This window comes from Onychomys torridus, chromosome 7 (genome assembly GCF_903995425.1).
Source record: "Onychomys torridus chromosome 7, mOncTor1.1, whole genome shotgun sequence".
Classification (NCBI taxonomy): domain Eukaryota; kingdom Metazoa; phylum Chordata; class Mammalia; order Rodentia; family Cricetidae; genus Onychomys; species Onychomys torridus.
The window spans coordinates 10,939,241-10,963,272 of NC_050449.1; the positions used below are offsets into that span (position 1 = coordinate 10,939,241).

Below are 24,032 nucleotides of genomic sequence, written 5' to 3' on the forward strand. Positions count from 1 at the left end.
AGCCTTTTCTATCCCTTTACCAGAAAAGCAAAATCTTTTCCAGAGACACCCAAGCACACTTCTCTCTTAAGTATTAGAGCCACTTGTTCATACTGCTGTCCCCTGGCTGCAAGGGAGTGAGGAAATCTAGTTCTGATAAAGTAAACTAAAATACCACAACAGTCTGAGTTTCCCCATTTTCCATCTCTTCACACACCGGCCCACCGCTTTGGAGGCCAGTTGCCCTACAGCATCCTGGTTCTTAATTTAAAACGAACAGGCAGACTATAAAGCAGTTGATCATTGTTTCCAGGCTCCACCCCTTGCTAGGATTCCTAAAGTACCTAGTCACTCCTGTAGCTTCCAGAATGCTAGGACTGCAGGTGTGGGCCACCTCTAGGGGCTTTCCAAATCAGTGTGGTTGTTTCCAGATCGGCGCTGACATCATTCCACCACTGTCCTATGAGGGACCAAATTGCCCACCTGTGCCCGGTCCTGAGCAGCAAGCAGCTTTCAGAGCCCTTTCCTGGATGGATGGATGGATGGATGGATGGATGGATGGATGGATGGATGGATGGATGGCATTGTTGTCCATATACCCCACACAGAGCCAGCCTGAGTCTTCCCCTCTATCACCTCTTACTGCTCACCCCCACCTCCGGCTGTCACTTGGCTTTCCTAAAAATCTCCCCTTGCCCATGCAGTCTTCAGATTGTCGCTTTGGGTCCTCGGGCAACAGCTAGCACTAGCCCTCTCTCCTAGCCACCTCCCTGCACTGAACCTTGAATTGATACAATGGGTGTGACTCTCAGGAAATTGCTCATTATTTGCCATTAGTGCCTCAGAGTGTGTGCCTTCCTATTATCTGATATCTTTCCATATTCATGGTCCTTCCTTCTCTCCTCCCTCCCTCTTCCCTTCCTCCTTTCTTCCCTCTCTCCTGGGAACTGGTTCAACCAGAGTACAACCTGCTCATCTACCTCTGTCTGGCGCTGAAGCAGCTGCAGGAGCTGGGAAGTGCGGAGCTGCGAGCTGCGGAGCTGAGGCTGGAGAGGCCAGGCTGGCGCACTGCGGAGCGCCGAGGGCGAGCAGTCGGCCCAGCTACCTCCTCGAGGCCCATGCGGGGCCAGTGTCGCCGACTGCTCCTTCATGAGGCCGCAGTGGTGCGGGAGGAGGACTCACGGCATCCCGCTGGGGCTGCTCGCGCTCTGGGTGGCCGCCGCCCGCTGTCTGCAGAGTGAGTACCTGACTGGGAGACTTCGCAGGTGGGGAGCAACTTGTCAGGTGGGAACAACATCACAGGAAGGGGCGACCCCTCGGGGGCGGGCCAGCCGGGGGAGGAGATGCAGGCTAGGGTCATTTCACTGCCTCCAGGCTGGAGGGGCGCGGCTGCAGAGTCCTAGGCCGAGCCAAGTCTCCCTTGGTGCCCTGGGCCGATGTTGCTGTTATCGGAGCAGGAAGCCGGCCTGGAGATAACTCTGCTTGCTGCAGGGCTCTGGCCTCCTGGGCAGAAATTTCTATTTTCTTCCTGGAAATAACCGGACTGCAAACCCCGAGGTGGCTTACCACCAGCCCCTGGTGGTAGACACACCCTCTGTGGGTTTCCTGGGTCCCATGGACCTTCCTTAACAGGACTTCCAGAGAGCCTGGGGTCAGGAAAAGAGATCCTGGGGTTGGTTCTCTGGAACATGAGACCTGAGAAGGTGCCTGGTGATCCAGCGCTGAATCCCTGGAGTTGGAGTGTAGCACGTGTCCATCATCATTTGTAGACATGACTGATTCCGGTACAGTTTACTTTCTTGTTCAAGGACTATCAGTACTACCGCTCCCATCTTACAGATCAGTCAACAGAGGTGTAGATAGGGCCAGAGTGGGGCGGCTGGGGTTGTGAGGGCCAGTAGGGAGAGCTGGCCTTTCTCGAGTCCTTTTGTTCACAGATCCGGGGGCTCTACAAGCCTCCTCAGAGCCTTTTCTCTGTGTTCTACAAATACTGGAACTGAAGCACAGGAAGGCCACCCTGCCTGGACAAGGTGACAACCTGCCTGGTGTGTAGTGAAGCCAGGGCCACACTGAGCCTCCAGGTCTTTTACTGGAGGACAGCGCTGGAGTTTCCAAGACGTAAGACTGGGAACCGTCTGTTGTTCCGGCAGCTGGGAGCAGGACATAGCCCGGTTGTCAGTCCAGCAGTCGGGAATCTAGGCAGTGACCTTTCCCAGTGTTTTCTTGTTCTTGGTACATATGCTGATGTCCAAACCCTGGCTTCTCCCTGCAGGAAGCAAGCAGGCCACACACAGTAGATACACCCCTGTATCTGTAGTTAAAAACTGTAGTTAACAGTTTTTTTTCTTTGAAGTGGCCTTTGGAGGAGGTGGGTGCTGCCTTCTGGGAACACTTAGAACTCAGATTTGGGAAACCAGAGCTCTCTATGGAAGGAAAGCACTCTTACCTGGACCTAGAGTTGGATAGGAGCCACCATGACCGTGTGACAGAGGGAACACAGGATGTCCCAGACATGTAAGCCTGAAGAGCAGGTGAAAGTTTGCATCACCTGGTGATGGTCCCACACAGCCATAAGCTCCAGGAGGACCAGCACTGTCCACTCTGATCAGTCCCCAGTGTTTGCCCCATACTAGCCGGGAGCTACTCTTCTCAAATGAGGCCTGGGCTGGAGGCCAACCCTAGTGATGTGAGCCTGTCCTCTTCTCCCTGGCTCCCTGCATCCTCCAGTCCAGGGCTAGGGTGGAGTACAACCGCAGAGCTCTTTCCTAGCATGAACAAGGCCCTGTGCTATCCACCAAGCACTGTTTTTTTGTTTTGTTTTGTTTTTTAAAAAAGCTAAAAAAAAAAAAAAAAAGAAAGAAAGAAAGAAAAAGAAAATGAAATGAGAGAATGAAGCTTCATTCCCAAAAGCCTGTGTTAAAACACGCCCCCAAGCACACAAAATTCCTGTATTTGGAAGCCTTTTCACTGTAAATGGTGTTGTTGTTATGAACTAAATATATGCCCCCAAATGCATTGGTTGAAAACTCTGTTGTGATGTTATTTGGAGGTAGGGCCCTTGGTGTGAAGTTGGAACCCCTGTGGTGAGATCCGAACTCTTCCTCTGCTGGTGGGAACACAGGGAGCAATTTAATAAACCAGGAGGAGGGTATTCAGTAAATCAGTGAGATGCTCAGCAGGTAAAGTCACTTTTCACCAACCAGTCTTGGTGACCTGAGTTGACCCCTGACCCACCAGGTGAAAAGAAAGAACTGCTCTCATAAGGTTGCCCTGTGAGGGCCACACTCTCCATGGCACACATGGATCCACATGAGTAATATTCACCCAAATAAACAAGGGTAAAAATAGTTTTTAGATAAAATAAAATACGACTGTATTAAGTACCCTGGATCTTGCACTTCCCCCTCCAGAACTGAGAGAAGGAAATAAATGCCTGTCGCCTCAGTCATCGGTCCATAGAATCTTCCAACAGCCCAAACTAGAGAGCTGTGTTGAGAAGCGGGGAGCTACTGTCATAAGCATCGAATGCTGTAGAACCAGTTACTGGGTGGAGGCTTGCAAAGCTTTGAGGAGAGGGAAGTTCTGGTGAGGTCTCACAGAGAAACAAGGAGTGTTGTTGAGCAATGGTGACAGAATTCATGTGAAGTAGCAAAGGTCCAGCCTGAGTTGTCTTTGTAGTGTTTTATGAAAGGTAGAAGTTGCTAGTGATGCAGCTGGTTGTTAGCTGAGGAGATTTCTAAGCAAAGTGTTGAAGAAGGGGCTTGGTTCTTCCTGGATGCTTCTAGCAAATCCAAGGGGGTGGGGGAAATGAATTGAGCTGGGTGCATATCTTTGATCCCAGCGCTTAGGAGTTCAAGGCTAGCCTGGTCTACATTATGAATTCTAGACCGACTAGGACTACATAGTGAGACCTTATCAAAAACAAACAAATAAAAAGAAGTCAGAGCTTAAAGGTGTGGCAATAATAATAATAATAATAATGATAATAATAATAATAATGATAATGATAATGATAATAAAGGAATATCAGGAAGAGAACAGCAAGGGTGTAGTGAACAGCCTTGATAAGTATGTGTGTGAACCTAGGCACTAATCAGCCACCCCAACAGAAACACTGTCAATCTAAACTGAAGGGGCCAGGACAAAATGACAAAATGAAGGAAGAATGTGGGTGTCTTAGGTCCTGCTCAACTGACCCACAAAGCTGTGCAGCTATAGACATAGTCCTCCAAACAGGAAAGTGAGCTTGCCTGGCTTACCTGGCCTGGCAGCTTCAGGATGGCCTCGGTACAAAGAAGAGAGGAAGGGACATTGTTTCAGTGTCCACTGCCCAGATAGTGGACACAGGCCTCCTGGAGGAACATCAGGGGTCACCTTAGCGTGTCTGAAGGCAGAGCCTCCAACCAAAGAAACTCTCTGGTCTTTACAGGGTGTCTTAGTAAGCTCGGAACCCATCTCCCCTGTCGTCCGTTAGTTTCTTCCTAAGGAAGTGACAATCTCTGCCCTGTCACGTGGTGGTCGCATCACTGTGTTTTGGAATATATAGTTTCTGTTATTCCCAGAGCACAGCCAGCAAGGACCTTGCTTCCGGATGAACTGTCCCTGACAGCTCACCCACATCTTCCTTTTAGACAACATTTAAGGAAGACTTCAGAATTAACTTTAGAGTTAATTCCAGAGTGAGTTCAGACTTTCAAGGCTACTGAGATAAAATGTGTTTTTTATGTAGGATGGATACGAGTTTGGGAGGACAGAAATGGAAGGCGTAGAGTGAAAGTGTCTCCACAAACTTAGGAAAGATGAGAAATCCGCCTTCTCTCTTACGCCAGGACAAAGCAAGACAATGACAGCCTGAAGGCCAGGGCGAGATCCCTCCCTCATCAAAACCACAGATGCCCTGGTCTTGGGTTTTCCTCCTGGAACATGGATTGGGGGTGGAGAGCGTAGCTGTGCCATTAAGATGGGCATACATTCTGAGACTTACATTATTAGCTGATCTGGGTGTCATGAGAGCACCTGAGAGGGGCTCACAGAAACCACGCTATCTCTGATGTCACCAGGAGGAGGTAGACATATCTGTGGCCCACAGTTCTGTGGTGTGTGCCTGTATTTACATAGATAGCTAAAACGGGAATAGGAAGAGGGAGAATTGCCAAGTTCAGAGTTTCAAAGTGGCTTTCTCATAACTGATTCCCTAGTCTGCTAGACACCAGTCAGCTCTCGGGACACAGGGGAGATGACAAAATGGATCAGAAAGGACATTTCTTGTCCATAGGTCCAGCCAGTGGAGAACGGCTGCCTGCTGAGGAGTACCATGGGGTAGCTCAGGCCTGCCCCGAGCTGACACAGAGAAGCCAGCCTATGAAGAGTCCCTAGATGGCAGAGGGAAATCTCAGAGGTTCAGAGGCAGTTCCGGCCTTGTAAGCCCTCAATTCACAGGGCAAGGACAGGGAGGATGGGAGCTCAGTGGGTCCAAAACAGTGCTGCACATTAGAATTTGCTCAGAAAAACAGGTGCAAAACAACAAAACAACAAACAGACAAACAAACAAATGCTTTTAGGCGACCGGCACTAGAATGGCTCAGTAATTAAGGGCACTGGCTGCTCTTCCAGAGGTTCAATTCCCAGCACCTACGTAGTGGCTCATAACCACCTGTAACTCCAGTTTTAAGGAAATCTAATGGCCTCTTCTGACACTCATGGGTACCAGTTACACATAGGATGCATATACATACACGAAAGCAAAACATTCACACATACAAGATACAATAAAACAATTAAGTAATTTCTCAAAAGAAAGACAGTTGTCTGTCCCCTATTCCAGACCAGTAAGACCAACATGGCCCAGGGCAGAGACCTGCCTTTGAGCTTCTCCAGCTAAAGTGTGTCCAGGCAGAGCATGTCTCTCCTAGACAATGTCCATTAGTCTGGTCCTAGGGGGAGAACTGGCCCAGAAGTGCCCTGTGTCCCCCACCTTTCTCTCTCAAAACACCGGCCGTTGTCCTAGACTCCTGCTTACTATGTGGTTTCCCCCACACAGACGACTCTCCTATAGGGTTTAGGGAAGGGCACAAGGCTACTTTGCTTTGGTCTCACTGGTCTCAGAAGTTCTTGAACACTTACTATGACTGGCCATCAGAAGCTAGAAGTTCTGACGGATCTCCTGGGAAAGTCTAATCCCAAGAGGGTGAATGCCTAGCACTGGGCATTGAGATTGGGGCTTGGTTTGGAGTAGGGAGGACTGTCTTAAAGAGGAAGTCTTGATAGCTAAATAAGTAGAGGAGCAGAGAAAGCCAGAGCTGCAGGGGAGACTCCTGTCCTTGGCCAGTGAAGAGGGGATCATTCTTTCCTGTGCCCTACGGGGCTGTTGGGTACTTTCCCCACTCATGAACTCCATCATGGGAAAAAGTCACTTTCCAATCACTCTTCTCTCAGAATGTCTGCTGTCATTTGGCAGCAATGCCTAAGTGTTCCTTTCCTGATGCTGTTTTTCTGGGGGACCCAAGTCTGGGGACTCTCAGGCCGGCCAGCAGCCCAGTTCCCAGGGAGTCCACATCCACCTCCTCTCCTGCTCAGCACCCTGCCAGTTAAGAAGATGGAGCTTGGGAAGGTCATGGGTCTCAGGTGGAAGTTGTTGGAATAAACTCTAGTACTGGAGAAGGAGGGAGATAGAGCCCTGGACACCAAGCACTGTGAGGGCCTAACAAGAAGCTTGCTCTGTCCTCCTGCGCAGACAGCCTTAGGTTAGTGAGAGCCCTGCCCTAGGCTCAAGCCAAGGCCTGAAAGCAGAATCCCAAACTTCCCCTCGCCTTTCCCCATCATCCAGCCCCTTGATAGCCTTTGTGATGAGACTTCTGAGATATTCTTCAGCTAGAATTTTTTCTCCTTTATATTAGGTGAGTTAGACACAGAATAGAGGCTTGAGATGAAGGTATTGAGAGAAGGTATCCTTCAGAGTATAAGGTATATTAGGGGAATTATTGAAAGTCACAGGTAGAGTGCCGGGCCTCCAAAACCAGGGAGGCTTCAGTTTCCCATTGGACAAATGGAGCTGTCAGAATGATAGGTTTGGGGGTGCGGGGGCAGTGCCATGCATTAAGGTTGATGAGTAACCCACAGTATGTGCATGTGGGTGAGTTGCTTTTGATTCCTAGGTGGCAGGGGAAAGGTCAGAGCGGGCATTTCCTGTCAGCTCCTCACACCTGTACCTGGAGAAAAGCTGCAGCAGGCAGGCGTGGCCTGATCTGCCAGACGACTCTTCATATAACAGGGTTAAAGTTCAGGCCTGGCAGGCAGAACAGATGACACTTATGACAGTCTTTGAAGAGAGACAATGGCCCTGAGACTGGGGAGGGGGTGAGCTGAGCTGAGATTAAGGCCACTGGGGAGTGGCCCATAATTTGGGGTGATTGGAGTTGGGGGTGAGATGTAATCATGGGAGATGGAGTCTAACAGAAAGTTGGAACCAGCATTGAGGCCTTCCATAGTCAAGGCAATTGCACTTGGGAAACTAAATACCCCAGGACCATGACTCCTGGAGACAAAAGCCACAGAGGCACTCTATTCCCGCAGCTGGACCATTTAGCCACTTAACTCTGAATGGAATTGAAAGCTGAAGTGCGGGTGGCCTGTGAAGAACTCCAGGCCTCTCCCAGCTTCTGCCGGTTGCTGGCAATCTCTGGTATAAAGTGGTCATGGCAGTATATAACCCTAACCCTGCAGTGGAGAGGTAAAGGCAGGGGGATATGGAGTTCAAGGTCATCTTTACTAGATAGTGATTTCAAGGACAACCTGGGCTACAGGAGACTCTGCCTCAAAAAAGCAGGGGTGGGAGGAGACAAAGGAGGTCAAAGGAAATTGAACATATATGGGCTTTCTCAAAAAAGAAGAAAACAAACTGATAGACTTTATTTATTTATTTATTTATTTATTTATTTATTTATTTATTTATTTATTTAGCTGAGGATCGAACCCAGAGCCTTGCTCTTGCTAGGCAAGCGCTCTACCACTGAGCTAAATCCCCAACCCTTAACTGACTATCTTAATAACTTTGTTTATTCTGTAAGACTTCAGACATATGCCAGTGTGAGCTGATGGGCAGGATGGGATTGTAACCAAGATGGTTGCAGTCATGTCAAGCTAGATCCTACACTGGGTCTTCTGCACCATTCGTAATTCCTGTCTTCCTTGGCTGGCATCGTGCCTCCTTTGCCCCCTCCCCTTGCTTGCTGGCAGATCCCTCACCACCCTGTCCCTGTTACCCAGAGAAAGGCATGCTCTAGCAGGAGAGGACACAGAGCTGTCCTCTTCTGCAAGACTGCTGAGTGACCTCATCAGGGTCAGGAGCATAAGTTTGTCTGTTTTCTTTATTTTAAAAATTGTGGGGGTTCTGTTGGGCAGGGTGGTGTATGTCTTTAATCACAATAGAGGCAGGAAGGTCTCTGTGAGTTCCAGGTCAGCTGGAGCAGCATAACGAGACCCTATCTCAAAAAGGGGGAGGGGTTTCCTGGTATGTTTGCAGCAGCCTGAAGTGTATAGCCAGTGTCTTCCTGTTGGCATTCATGTAGGCAGGACTGCCTGAGCCTGTGCCTACCACATACTCTACACTTACTGGAGGGTTTGGGGTCCTGGGCTGGCTTTGACGTTTGCAACTTCACTTTGATTCTTCTAACACACCAGGCCTATGAAGTGGCTACGGCCATTATGTCAAACATTATTACAGATGTGGAACAAAGGCCTTGTCTGTGGATTCACCGTAACTAGGCCAGGGTCACAACAGTAAAGAGTAGGCTGGGATTGGAACCTACCTTGGCCAACTCATCTCCTCTGAAAGCCTTGATGCCCTGGATTTTTCTCTGTGTGTGGCTGTCATCTGCAAGAAAGTAAGGTTCTGGGCTCTGTGGGGACCATGGGAGCAGGGATGTGCATGCTTACATGCACATGTTAAACACAGGAGTCACTGCTGATTTTAGACACAACAGGGGAGGTAAATTGGGTCCTGAGGTTCTCACCAGAGCAAGCTATGGGCCTGAGCTCCAACCAGTTTGGCCTGGTTCTACATTCTGCACCCCATACCTGCAGGCCAGCTGCATAACCCCTTAAGGGAAGGCCACTGCTAAGGAATTCCCATTCATGCGCCAGGTGCTCTGCAGGATTCTTGGCGTGCAACATAGACCAAGCAGGCTAAGCTACAATCTAAAGGGGAGAGATGTTCGGTAGTCACACATGTAAGGACGTACAGGCTGTGAGAAGTGTGGTAATGAAAAGGCGCCCCAGAGGAGGCCAGTGCTAGGTCAGGCTTTCCAACCAGCCTCCCACTGGTTTACAATCAACAGAGATGCTTGGGTATAACTTCTATACACACCCCTGACAGCATAATGTTATCAAAGTTCTTGATCTTGGCCAATCTGATAATGGCAGAGTTGTTGAACTTCCCACCCTTGGTTTTTGGACTGTGATATGGGTCTGGAGCCCTGAGATGCCATTCATAGGCAATGATGGTTTGCTCTTTTAGAGTGTTTTTTACGATGGGGGTACAAATTCTGAATTTTTGTCAAGGGGGTAGCCTGGCAACCTAAGCCTCCCCCTGCCCAGGGTGTTTGAATTTGGCCTGAATTGGGGTTGCTTCTCACGGTCATGAATCAGCAAGATGGCAGGGACTGCTGAAGGGTGAACTGTGTGAGCATGTCAGCCATTAACAGGGTTCTTGGCAGCTAAAACATCCAGCCAGTATTTGGTTGCCTTCACACAAAGATGTCTTCCAAATTCCAACTTTACCTGGGTCAAGAGTGGCAGAATCTGGCAAGGACATGAGTATTTAGTTGCTGCTTAAACCTGTCATTTCTTCCCTAGACATTTGTCTGTTGGCAGGCCTAGAGATGAGAAAGGGGTCCCCCTGCCAGCTCAACACATCCTCTCCCACTGGCCTCCCCAAACTGTAACAATTTGACAAGCAGGACCTGCGTACAGTCATTTACTCATCTTCAGAGTACACTTGAGCTCCAGTCGGGTGCCAGGCCCTGTGCTGGGGGCTACTAAAGGGGTTGGTGGTCTCCCTGCACACTAGCCTGTCAGTAACCCTAACAAACACAGAGCGGCACAGGGATTGGAATGCAAATTTGTCAGCAGATCTCTCTCTAATCTTACAGTAATAGAGTAATTGCTACTCACATCTGAGGTCAGAGGCATAGGAAACAAAGATAAAGAGATGATGGATAAGATAGTCACAGACCAGGCTGAGCTGCAATAAAACCCCACCTGTACACAGAGTGGATCTGTGGGTGTATTGTTGATTCCCATTTGAAACATGTAAAAAAAAAAAAAAAATCATGTTTCTCAGCCTTTTGGCTAAGATTAAGTGGAAAAGAAAAGAAAAAGCTGGGTGTAGTAGCACTCAACTATAAATCCCAGGCAGAAGGAACAAGAGTTCAAGGCCAGCCTGTATTACAAGAAACTTTGCCTCAAAAAAAACCAAACCAAAACAAAACAAAACAAGAAACCTAAAATAAATAATTAAAAATGATTCAATGTAAAAGGGTGGTGTAGTTTTTCAATCCTGCAATCCCAGCACTTAAGGGAAGAGAGGTCACTGCAAGTTCAAGGTCAGGTGTATAAAGCAAATTTCAGGACAGCCAGGACCACATAACAGGAACCCCAACTCACACAAGTGAATAGATAGCTAGGTTGATTGATTGATAGATAATAGAGGGATAGAGAGATTGATAGGTGATGGGTAGATAGATGATAAATAAATTGAGAGATAATAGATGATTGATAGATTAAAATAGATAATAGAGGATACAGAGATACTTAAAAAAAATAGATGATAATGATAAATGGATTGACAGATGATAGATGATAAATTGATATATGGATGATGGATAGATGAATGATAGGTTATAGATTGATGACAGTAGGTAGATGACTTATAGGTTATAAAAACATATATAAATGACTATAATAGATAATAAATAATAATAGTTGATAAATGAAATAATAGGTAAAAATAATAATCAGTGATAGATGATAGATACCTACATATAGATACATACATATATGTATAGATACTAAGTAGATATATACATAAATATGTAGATAGGTAGACACATAGATGGTAGATAGATAGATAGATAGATAGATGCATACATACATATATACATACATACATACATACATACATATATACATACATACATAGCTTGTAAAGTATATCAAACACAGAAAGCCTAGATTCTGGGCTGAAGAGACAACTCAGCAGGTAAAGACACTTGTGTGAACTAGAGAACCTGAGTTTGATGCCCAGAATCCTCTCTCTCTCTCTCATGCACACGCACATGCACACACATTCACACGCACAGGTACACACATACACAAATAAGTAAAAAAAAAAAAAAAAAAAAAGTAAATCTTTAATTCCAGGCCCTGCCCCCCCACACACACAGACACACACACACACACACACACACACACACACAGACACACACACACAGATACACACTGGCTGTTAGATGCGCTTTCCTGGGAGAAAACACTGGCACTTCTCACTGTAACTTGAGTATTCATTGATTCAACAGACATTGATTGACCATGTGCCCCATATTGTGCTGGTTACAGGAGGCACAAGATGAAGACACACAGGAGTCTGACGCTCCAGATATGACCTGGAATTTGACCTGTTTTCTTACTTATCCCAGGATACACTCAGCCTTACACTCAGCCCTGTGTTTTTTGTTCAAGGACAACGAAGTGTCCCACACTGGCCGGAGTGAGAGTTGTCCTGGGAACGGCCAGCAGTCAGAGGCATGGCCCTTAGGTAGCTGACGCGCTCCAACTCTGGACAGCTCCTGTGATTCAAATTACTATCCAGGCTGGGCTGAAGGGCAGCTTCCTGAAGGACCCTTGAGCAGACTGTCTTTGAGGGGGAGTCCTGGCAGAGGCTGGAAGCTGAGCTCTCTAAATTCTCATCCGGAGGTAATGTTGGCCAGGAAGTCTATACCTAGAGAGGCTGAGATGCACCTGTCATAGCACTGGTCCAGGCTTCTGTCCCAAATGTGGTCACGTGGCCACTACAAGTGGTGGAGCACTGGATTCAAGAAGACCACTGGCTCTAGGTGGTCTCCTTAACATTACCTTCCAGAGATCTCACCACTAGCCCTCAGAGATCCCGTCACCAGTTTGGCTTGGTGTCAGAATCATCTTTGTTTCTCATTCTTTGGCTTTGAGACATGAGGGTCCTTGTTAAAATGCAATCAGTCCAAGAAAGTGCTGAAAAATCAGCAAGGATATTCCAAAGAACATTTAACAGGCCTAAAGAATCTCCTATTGGCCAAACGTAGCTACCTCCGAGGACGTGTTACATGATATCAGTATGACAGAGTAAATTTGAAAAAGTAATCCACAAGTCTACCTGAACACCAAGAAGAATATCTCCATCCCTCTTGAATTTCAGACAGAGTCTTACTATGTAGCTCTGACTGGTCTGGGACGTGATGTAGGCTGGCCTGAAATTTCCCATGCTTTGCCTCAGTTCCCTAAATTCTGGGATTACGGGCCACTGTACTAATCCTGAGAAATAGCTCTCTTTATACTGGGGTTGGGAGGCATGCATTAGGTCAAACCTTTCTATCTTGTTTGAGACATCTGTCTTGAGAAATGGCTTTTTTATTATTATTTTTAACAGAATAATGAATAATACTAGCCAATACATTTAGAAGAATGATAGAATTTTAAAAATTAAATTAAAATTAAAAAAAAAATCACCAGGCATGGTGGTGCAGGCCTTTAATCCCAGTGCTTGGGAGGCAGAGGTAGGCAGACCTCTGAGTTGAAGCCAGCCTGGTCTACAAGTTGAGTTCCAGGACAGCCAGTGATGTTACACAGAGAAACCCTGTCTCAAAAGAAAAAAAAAACAAAAAAAGCATGGGTTTACTGCTGTAGCCATCTGTGAACTAGCCACAGAGGTGAAGTACATCTACAGAGGACAAAACTCCAAATGCACCAGTGTTGCCTAACAAGGTAGTCACGTGGTCTCTAGAGAAAAGGGGTGACATGCCAACCACAACCCAGGTGATCTAGCCAACTTAGTTCCCCTAGCCGTGGGACAAACTTCTGGTATTTGTTTTCTGAACTGGCTACATGAAAACCTCACTTTTACGGTGCTTTTATCTTGTTTCCAAACAATGTAGAGTAAGATGTTTTAAAACATTGTTGTGAAAGTCTCACACCATCTCTAAGGTGTAGGAGCTTTGGGGGATTAAAGAGGACTAACATGGCCTGAGACCAAACGTGGTGATCGGATTCAGTGTAAGAACACAAGCACAACAGGTCATTCTGTGAACAGTGAAGGAACTTGGAAGACACACTGTACATTAGCAAACAGTGTCATTCACAGGGCTGGAGAGACCGCTCAGTGGATAGAGGTGCTTTCACCAACACTGACAATCTGTTCATCCTCAGGACCCACGTGGTGGAAGGAGAGGTCTCACTCCACACATGGCACACAGGGCACACACTCACACATGGCACACACTCACACAGCCACACCCATAAATAAGTCAACACATACTAAGAAAATGGTGTTATTCCAAAGCTAAATCTCAGGAGTGGGTGATAGCATGCATATGTCTGAGACCAACTGCTCTGAGGTCTCAGGGTATCTGTGACTTACTTCCTTATGGTTCAGTCCTCAAAGCTGCCCTGCTCTTCAGATGCCGATCAAAAGCCCCAGGGTGGGGCTGTAGAGATGGTGCATCTGCTGCTTTTGCAGAGGACAGGGGTTCAGTAGTCAGCAAGCACATAGCAGCTCACATCTGTAACTCCAGTCCCAAGGGATCTGACACCCTTTTGTAGCCTCTGTAGGGAGCAGACATGTATGTGGTGGTGCATATACATATATGCAGGCAATACATACACACAAAGAAATAACTCTGTTTTTTTGTTTGTTTGTTTGTTTTTTCTTTGATTGTTTGTTTTTTGAGACAGGGTTTTTCTGTAGTTTTGGAGGCTGTCCTGGACTAGCTCTGTAGACCAGGCTGGCCTCGAACTCACAGAGGTCCACCTGCCTCTGCCTCCCGAGTGCTGGGATTACAGGCGTGCGCCACCACTGCCTGGCTCTTTTTTTTTTTTTTTTTTAAATGACATGCATTTATTTATTTGTTTGTTTGTTTGTTTGTTTATTGTTGAGCTGAGGATCGAACCCAGGGCCTTGTGCTTGCTAGGCAGGCGCTCTACCACTGAGCTAAATCCCTAACCCGCATAACTCTGTTTTTAAAAAGTCCCAGGTTGTCTCTGTGCTTTCAACTGCCTGGCCACATGTCACAAGTTACCATGCCCCACTCTTCGCACTCAACTAATAGCAGCTCATAAAACATGTAGAAATACTGTCCTTACATTTACTCATTCATGACGATTGTACACATACTGTAGATGAACACTAGAGGAAGACAGACTCAGGAAAGGGGGTGTGGAAGGGAGGGCTTCTCTGGCGCCTGTGTGTGGGAGACATCTGTCCCTTCCACTGCCAGCCACTGGTTTTCTAGTTTAGCCTGGATGTAAATGTTTGAGCTTTGAAGTCAGCTGCACACATGGGCTTTTTACTGATTCTGGGTGAGCTTCCCTGCGGGCATCTGTGTGTTTGACTCTCCAGAACTCTCAGAGCACTGTCCTTTGGGGTTTTCCATGAGTGACTGTGTGCAGACCACTGAAAGAACAGCCCCTTCCCCTCCCTGAAGGCTGGGAGAGGGACTTAAAGTTCCAACATTCCAGTCACTCCTTGGCTTTCCCGGTGGCCAGTCCAATCCCGGAACTGTCTAGGGTGGCCAGCCAGCAGTCATGCTGTGTGCACAGAGACTCAGCAGCACCCCCATCACTCTGAAGAGTCCAGGGTTTTAGGAACACAGTGACAGGAAGTGGAGACAAATCAAATATTCATTCCTTGTTGTATCATAATTAGAGGGAGAAAGTAAATGCACTCCTGTTTCTTGGCAGAATGACTCTAGAAAGTCATTATTTTTAGATTTTTACTGAATTTATTTATTTTGTGTGGAAAAGGTACGCACTCGTGCCCACACATTCCATGGGGACTGTGGAGCTCAACTTGAAGGAGTCAGATTTCTCCCACCATGTGGGTCTCAGGACTGAACATCAGGCCATAAGGTGACTAGTTCCTAACACACTGGACCATCTCTATGACCTTACTACCCATATTTTAGCATGAAATCCATTGCATTGTTTTAGTTACCCAGCCCGGCCTTGGGAAATGGGTACAAGAGGGATACTGTTATCAACGGCGTAGGACAATAGAAAGGGCCTGGAAACATTACAGTGGGGTTGCTTATAGCCAACAGCAGGGATCCAGGGCACCAGAGCATGAGAAAGCTAACCAGGAAGTGAAGGGGAAACTGTCTTAGTTAGGGTTTCTATTACTGTGATAAACCACCACGGCCCTAAGCAACCCAGGGAGGAAAGGGTGCACTTCACCGACACTTCCACATCCACAGTCCACCTTCGAAGGAACTCAGGGCAGGAACTGAAGCAGAGGCCATGGAGGGGCACTGCTTACCAGCTTCCTTGCTCATGGCTGGCTCAGCCTGTTTTCTTCTGCACTCCAGAACCACCATTCAGAAGTGACACCACCCACAGTGTGCTGGGTCTTCCCACATGGGTTATCTGTCAAGAAAATGCACTACTGGCTTGCTGTGGGAATTTTTTCAGTTGAGGTTCGCTCCTCCCAATGACCCTAGCTGTGTCTAGTTGACATAAAACTAGGCAGCACAGCACTCTCCCATCTCTAGCCTTCCTGTGTGGGGAGGCTTCTAGTTGAGTCTAGATGTAAATGCTTGAGCTTTGAAGTCAGCTGCCCATGTGTAGACCTCAGCCCTGCAGACTGACCCTGGACAGGCTTTCTAATCACGATGAGCCTGAGGCTTAACCACTGATTAACTGGCAATGAATTATTGGAGGCTTCCATGGGCCTGGTGTCTGGTGTGCGTTGATCAACATAGTAACTATTTGTTGTTGATATCACTCTGTATAAATAAAATGCTGAGTGGCCAGTAGCCAGGCAAGAAGTATAGGCAGGACAAGCAGAGAAGAGAATTCTGGGAAGTAGAAGGCTGAGTCAGGAGACTCTGCCAGCCACCGCCATGAGGAGCAGGATATAAAGTACCAGTAAGCCACGAGCCACATGGAAACTTATAGACTAATAGATATGGGTTAATTTAAGATAGAAGAACTAGATAGCAAGAAGCCTGAGCCATTAGGCCAAACAGTTTAAGTGTCTGTGTGTTGATTTTATAAGTGGGCTGTGGGGGCTTGACGGGACCCGGAGAGAAGCTCTCCAGCTACACCTCTTTAGTATTTGTGAAACACATCTGTACTCAACATAGCAATGCTGTTCCCTTACACACTCTGCAGAAACCCCTGCTTGATGCCTCTGCCTTATCCATCCCCACACCCACATCCAGTTGATCATGCTCCAGTCCCAAGTACTTCCAAGTGCATGTCTTAAATCACACTGTCCTTTATTTTTGTTAATGTGTTTACTTTTATTTTATGTGCATTGGTATTTTGCCTGCAGGAAGTCTGTGAGAATGGCATATCTTGGAGCTACAGACAGTTGTTAGCTGCCATGTGCCATGTGCATGTGGGTGCTGGGATTTGAACCCAGGTTCTTTGGGAGAGCAGTCAGTGCCCTTAACCACTGAGCCATCTTTCCAGCCCCACACCATCCTTTCTAATTTTGTATCTCTCTTTTGTAATAACCACCTGATGGCCTCTCTTGTTCCCATATCCCCTAACCCCCAGGCTGGTCTCCATGGCAGATATTAGCATCATCGTTGGGCCTAAGGCACCCGGCCATTCCCATGACCTCTGAACATGGTCTGGACTCCTTTCCAGTTCTCCAGCTTTGCATCCTAAGCTCTGCCCAGTGCTTCTTGCCTTCAGTGATCTGGCCACCCTTAAACACATCCTGCTCATCCTCAGGACACAGGCATCAAAACTCTTTTCACTTCTGCCAAAGACGTCTGCCCCATATCTTCCTTCACAGGGGCTTCCTCCTCTTGCTTGTCCGCTGAGTCTGAGCTCAAATGCCATTCTCTCAGGGAGGTCTTCCCAAGCCATTGCCTATCCCCATCTACTGCTCACTGTTAGCCTGGCTTACTGGCTTCAGTGCACTAGCATTATCTCACAGCAGGTTGCTCTGTTTAGGTGCTCAATAAATCTTCATCAAGAAGTTGATACGTTGATTGAGTATGAGTTCGTATGTGTACCCTACAGGTCAGGGTGTGTCACTGCACATTCCACGGTCAGCCATCAATGCCACTGTCCAAGAAGACATCCTGCTGTCCGTGGACTACGCCTGTCATGGGGTGCCCACTATTGAGTGGAAGTACACCTCAAACTGGGGTGTGCAGAAGATTGTGGAGTGGAAACCAGGGACCCCAGCCAATGTCTCCCAAAGCCACAGAGACAGAGTCTGCACCTTCGACAATGGCTCCATCCAGCTTTTCAGTGTGGGTGTGAGGGATTCTGGCTACTACGTCATCACTGTCACAGAGCACCCAGGGAGCAGGCAGTTCGGCACAATTGTACTGCATGTGTCTGGTAAGAGCCCCAGGACTCCCTGAGCTGCAGGCACAGGCGGGCGACTTTGTAGTACTGAGAGACTTTGCCTTCCCCCTGTCCCTCTGCAGAGATCCGCTATGAAGACCTCCACTTTGTTGCTGTTCTCTTTGCTCTGCTCGCTGCTGTGGCTGCGGTGCTCATCAGCCTCATGTGGGTCTGCAATCGGTGTGCCTACAAATTCCAAAGGAAGAGGAGACACAAGCTCCAAGGTAATGCTCTGGGCCTTGTGACAATCCCTTTATGCTTCTGAAGCCACAGGTGGTACTTGTTACTTCATTCACTGTAAGAAACCACTGTGTGGTAGGTTTTCAACCTCTGGACTGTGTGTGTGTGTGCATGCGTTTGTGTGTGCATGTGTGTGTGCATGCATTTGTGTGTGCATGCATTTGTGTGTGCATGTGTGTGTGTGTGTGTGTGTGTGTGTGTGTGTGTCACAGGCAATACAAGGTCTCTTCCTCGAGCACACTCCATCCCTTATTTTTGAGGCAGTTTCTCTCTGACCTGGAGATCACCAATTGGCTAGACTGGCTGGCCAATAAACCCTGGACTCTGCTGTCTCCACCCATGCCCCCAACACTGGAATTCCAGATGTGTGCCCAGGCTTTGTACATGTGTTCTGGGGTTCTGGATTCAGGTCCTTATGATTGTGCATTTTACCAACTGAGCCATCTCCCCAACCCTTTGACTTGTCTTTTGCTTGCAGAAAGCACCACTGAGGAGCTTGAAATGAAAGACGTTGAGTGTTAGCCAAGACTGGGCCCAATTACACTGCTACCTCAAGAGAAAAACAGTATTTTCCAGTCAAAGGAACAAAGTGAGCCAGTCCTTGCTGCAGCCTCTCACCATCCTAGCCTGCACCCCTTTCCTGGCGGGACAGCTGAAGTGGCAGTTTTCTATAGACAGCCAGCTCTAGGACCTGTGTGTAGTTCAAGGAACAGTTCAACTGAGGCTTTCAGCCAGGAATTTTCCTTGGTTGCAGCTTCAGGGCCATGCTGATCCTTAACCAATGACACAGGCAGGCGGCATTAGTGGCTTCTTACAGCACTGGCTATCACCCCACGCTGGCCTGATGGAGGAGGCCCTGTCTCCAGGGCCAGAGTGTCTACAGAGGGGCTGATGTGCGGCCAGCATTAGAGCATCAGCATTAGGACATGCTCTCTGTGTCTTTGTGCTCCTGTCTGATCTGCAAACTGCTGCACCCTCCATCCCCCTATCTTTCGTCCTATAAACACAGCTGTGGAGACAATGTGAGCAAGCCCGAGGCTCTGAGACAGTCTGATGGGCTGCAGTGTGCTGCACCGCAGAGAGTGAAGCTGAGCACACTGAGGAAACAAGATAGTGCTCTCATCCTCCCTCATACAAAATTAATTAGGTGGCCTAAACTTGGGTTTAGTGTGAGGAAAACATGGCTTATGTTGACCAGGGCAGCTACATCCTATTCGTCACCAACTCTTGTCTCCAGTCAGATCCAGGACTAAAAAATGTGTGGCCTTCACCTACCTCACAGGCCATGAGGGGAAGCCAGCATTAGCCTAGATCTCTTGGAGAAAAGCATGAGAATCCTTGAAGGATCTGGAAAGCTATATGGGAAAGTGCTGTATTAAGTAGCAAAGGTTAAAATGTCCTGGGATAGAGCTAGAGAGAAGGTTCAGCAGTTAAGAGCACTTGCTGTTCTTGCAGAAGACCCAGATTCAGTACTGAGCACCCACACGGTAGCTCAGAACCTTCTGTAACTCCAGTTCCAGGGAATCCGATGCCCTCATCTGGTCTCCATGGGCATTGCATGCACATGGTGTACTATATATACACATGAAATAAAATTTAAAACATAAATCTAAAATTTTTTTCAATGACCTGGTTATCAGGGCTTGGGTCTGAGTTGGCCTTGGCTTTCACATTCTCAGGCTGCTGACACAATGTTTACTCGAAAGGGCCTCCTTCCCAACTTCCATTTGCCAAGCTCTAGCAGCAGGCATCACACCCTTTTTGCATCAGTATCCATGGCTGCAGATCAAAGCTACCACTCCAACTATGATGGAAGCTGAGGTCAGTAATTATGTGCAGGCCCTTGGCTGCAGATTCATGCATACAAAGATAAGTGTGCTAGAACATTCCTTTTTGTTTGTTTGTTTGTTTGTTTGGAGCTGAGGACCAAACCCAGGGCCTTGCGCTTGCTAGGCAAGCACTCTACCACTGAGCTAAACCCCAGCCCCAGAACATTCCTTTTATTTTCCTTCCTTTCAGGTCCCAATGCCTGCCCGTATCTTTTCTACTTCCCGTGTGGCAGCTAAAGGATTGTTGCTAAAATCCCTTTCCTTGGGGAGACATAAACATCAGCTGCCTCTTCTCAAGTCCCAACAACCAAGGTGCAGTGCCACCAAAGTTCACCCAGGAACCAATGAATATAGTAGGCTTCTTACAGAGCACTGGATGAGGAGATATGTGCAGAGGTGACCTTAAAATAATAGGTTTGCACCCAGAGGCAATGATGACTTCCTCAGGATTGCTTTGATGAAGACCTTTTCTTTCCTACTTATATGCTCTAGGGTCTCCCCCGCAAAGCTGCATACAACTGGTTGGGAGGGGTAATTGGATACGCAAGTGAGGGTTCCAGGATCCTTCCTGCCCACTCCTTCTGTGAGGAAAAGTAGGCAGTCAACAGGCCCAGCAGAATCCCTGAAGATGGAGGATAGTCCTGAACAATGGGAGTTACCTGGGAAGCCATTTAGAAGCCTTTCCTTAAAGACCAAATCCGGAGCTAGAGGAAAGGGCTGGGGAGGGTTCAGACAGGACCTTGCGCCAGGCTAGAGGGTCTCAGTCAGCAGCAAAGGGAGCAGTTGGTGTGCACCTGAGTCAGCAGAGGCACTCATCCTTGCCACTTCCTGTGCCCAGGCATCCACACCTGTGCCCCCTTTCCTAGCAGCAGGCTGAGGAAGGAGGTACTGGGCCAGGGCAGTTTCCACGCATTCCACTGGAGCAGAGGACGCAAGGACACATACCTCTCAAACCCTGGCTCTCCACTGCCGAAGATTGTGCTGCTCTACACACCCGGCTGGGAGTCAGGGGACTAAGCCTCATGAACAGAGGAGACAAAAGGAAATGGATCCCAAGGAGGCTTCCACGGGGAAACCATCTGCACTCACACTGTCCTGGGAGAATCTTCGTGGGGTTATTTTCTCCACTGCCCTGTTTGGAAAGTGGCTTTCCTGGGCACCTCTGAAGCCACTCCATTTTTAAATTCTAGGGTCTAAAGTTTTATCTTTTTTTTTTTTTTTTTAAGAAAATAATAAATTATAGAGAATGACCAATGTAATGTTAAATAATAAGTTGTTTCAGAGACTGTGAAAAATAGTTTTAAAAATTAATGAAAATAAATAGTTCTGAAATTAAGGTCCTAGTATTTTGTGTGAGCACACTCGTGTCAGGAAGACAAATGCTGGGGCCGGAGAGATGGCTCAGAGGTTAAGAGCACTGGCTGTTCTTCCTGAAGACCCAGGTTTGCGTCCCAGCTCACAACTGTCTGTAACTCCAGTTCCAGGGGATCTGATGCCTTTGTCTGGCCTCCATGTGCACCAGGCATGCATGTGGTACAGCCAACACACCGATGCACATAAAATAATAATTTAAAAATTAAAAAAAAGTCAAAGGCCCTAGACAAAGTTTCCAGTTAGTACTGAACACATACAGCCTGTCAAACATTGCCCGGGGTCAGATGCATGTTTTAAATGACAACAGAACTTACATTGGCCCTGTCAACATCTTTGCACCTTAGAAAAACAAGACTGTTGTGTTGCAGCCAGAAGGCCATTTTGAAATGTGTGCTTCAAAAATTCTAACTGTAACTCTCGAGTCCTTGCTCCTTCTGGAAAGGGGAGACCAGGAGACTGCCATGCCCCTATTTCAACAATGCAGTCCTTGCCCTGTAGAACACCCTGTGGGCATCTGTGTCTTCTCAGAGTATGAACTGAGAACCAAGGAGGTGTGTGCTGCGCTCATGTGGCAGCTTCCTGGTGAAAGAGCTGACACAGACCCCATTCCCTTGAGGCCCACAGTGATGGGGACTGCCTGAGAGCGTCTCAGGCATACCTGGGAGCAAAACCCCAGTGAGGAACAGATACAGTGAGGTAAGGTTGCTAGGACATCATTCAGAAAGGTGGGAGAAATGTAACCATGGGAGGAGGCGGCAGCTGGGGTGCCACGGAATGACTAGGGAACCAAATGGGATGGGATGGCCTCCAGGACTGTGTCTCAGATGCAGTTGCCTTGAAAATCTAGTGGGTACCAGCACAGTGGAGACTCCTCCAGAGGTCGCTGGCTTTCACGTATCAGAACTGGCTTCCTGGGCTGTTTTCAGACACTAGATAGCTTTAGTTAATTGAGAAGTTACTGTTAGCACAGCTACACATCAATTTCCACTCACAAGAGGGGTGAGTTGCCCGTGTGTCTGTGTGTCTGTGCGTGTGTGCGCTACATCCCAGCCCCTAACCTGTTTAGTCAGTACACATCACCTACTGCTCTTTCTGATGTGTCTTGGCATTATTTCATGTCTCTTTACTAAAATCCTTTTTATTTCATGACATTTTAAAAAAAATTTTTAAATTTTGAAATAGGGTTCTCCCTATGTTGCCCCAGATGGCCTGGAACTCTGTATGCCTCTGCCTCTGAGATTAAAGGCTTAGAGCACACTGTGCAAAAATAAAAATCTTACAGGTACATGGTTTCCACTCACATTTTTTCATGTGTGGTACATGTGCATGTAAACATTGTAGACATATGCGTGCATGTACTATGCACATGGAAACATGAGGTTGATGTCCATTGTCTTCCTTGATGGCTAGTTTATAGGCTGAGGTGGAACTGGCTCTGGGGACCCCGGCTCTGCCCCAGGAAAGTGGGATGAGAGGCAGATTGCTACAATCATCTGGCATTTATATAGATGCTGGGACCCAAGCCTGTCCTCACACTCACTCAAGTGCTCCCCTCAGCCGTCTCCCAGCCTGGCTCCCCACTGGTGATGCCTTTGTCTATCTGGTAATTCTGTGTTTTATAAAGTGGAGGGTTCCAGGGGAAGCTCGTCAGAGTACTGGGGTGAGAGGGCACTGCCAATGTAAGATGAGTCAAAATGTCTACCTTAGACTTGGTTTACAGTGTGCATATAGGAAGGCTAAATTCCATTGGTCTAACAGACCCAGCTATGCCTGCAAATAGTTTTCTTCAGGAACCTCTTACTTTGCCTGCTTAGGACTTTTTCTCTGACTGAACAAAGCAAACTTATTAAGTAATTCAGTTTTCTATTTTATTCCTCAGTAGTTTAAGCCAAGCAGAATTTCCAACAAGGGACTCCTATTAGGCACTCCTGCAAGGCTGAGAGAGAGGAGAAAGCGGGGATACTATGTTCTGCTTCTTCCTAGTGTACTCACTTTATTAGTTATTGCCAGGTTTCTCAGTTTATATGTCATTTATTTTATTTATTTTTAAAAACAGAATCTCAGCTGGGCAGTGGTGGCACACACCTTTAATCCCAGCACTTGAGAGGCTGTGCCAAGCAGATCTCTGACTTCAAGACCAGCCTGGTCTACAGTGAGTTCCAGGATAGCTAAAGCTACACAGAGAAACACTGTCTCGAAAAACCAAACGGACTCTCATGCAGATCAGCTTGACTTTGAACTCCTGATCTTCCTGTCTCCAACTCCCTAGTCCTGGGATTATAGACATAATCTCAAATTTGACTTGTCAAATCTCAAATCAAGTGCAGTCAGCTCTATGGAAGGTTTTATACCGTCAAAGACTCAGTCACCACTAAAGGGAAAACAGGCTGTATCATGGTAGGTTTTTTTAGGTTTCTGTACAAAGTGAGGCAGGACACCAAGTCCAAACACCTTTAAGGTGAAAACCACCCGAACTTGGCAACTATCTAGAATCACACTTCAGAGGCTGAAGCAGATTTGTCACAAATTCAAGGCCAACCCTTGATACAGAGTAAGATTGTGTCTCAAAACACAGAGCAAAAACTCACACCAAAAAGCAAGACCTGGTGACCTCTTTCCACTGAGAAATTCAAAGACTAGGAACTGGGAAGCATCAAGAGCAGGGTGGGCATGTCTGGAGTAGATTTGCCACAGACTACTCAAAAGCAAGGCCTAGACCACACCTGTCTCCTTCTGTGCTCCCTGCTGAGGCACTTCTTAACCTGCTCTTGTTGACCCAGGTGAGTGAGAGGGGTATCAGTTCCCAGACACCCCAAGAACCCCAGTGCTGGGGAGGACTACTCCCTGTGGGTGATCTTGGTGAACTTCAGGGAAAGAGCCTGGTGTGCTCAGTGACTCTGTGTCAAAGATGTTCTTCTTAGGTTTTTAAAGAGACAGTAGGAGTGGCTGATTTGAGATACAGCTTATATTCACAAAGTACTTGGAGATTTTAACACAAAG

At 47.4% G+C, this 24,032-nt stretch overlaps 1 protein-coding gene across 1 annotated transcript; it reads left to right on the forward strand.

Annotated features, from left to right (window-relative positions):
- The first annotated feature begins 573 nt into the window (after positions 1-573).
- Positions 574-19,373, forward strand: Vstm5 (V-set and transmembrane domain containing 5). The gene is made up of 4 exons (XM_036193210.1): positions 574-1,216; positions 17,257-17,583; positions 17,673-17,813; positions 18,308-19,373. The coding sequence occupies exons 1-4, from the start codon at positions 1,129-1,131 to the stop codon at positions 18,349-18,351; spliced, it is 600 nt and encodes a 199-aa protein (XP_036049103.1). The 5' UTR covers positions 574-1,128; the 3' UTR covers positions 18,352-19,373.
- Positions 19,374-24,032: the final 4,659 nt, after the last annotated feature.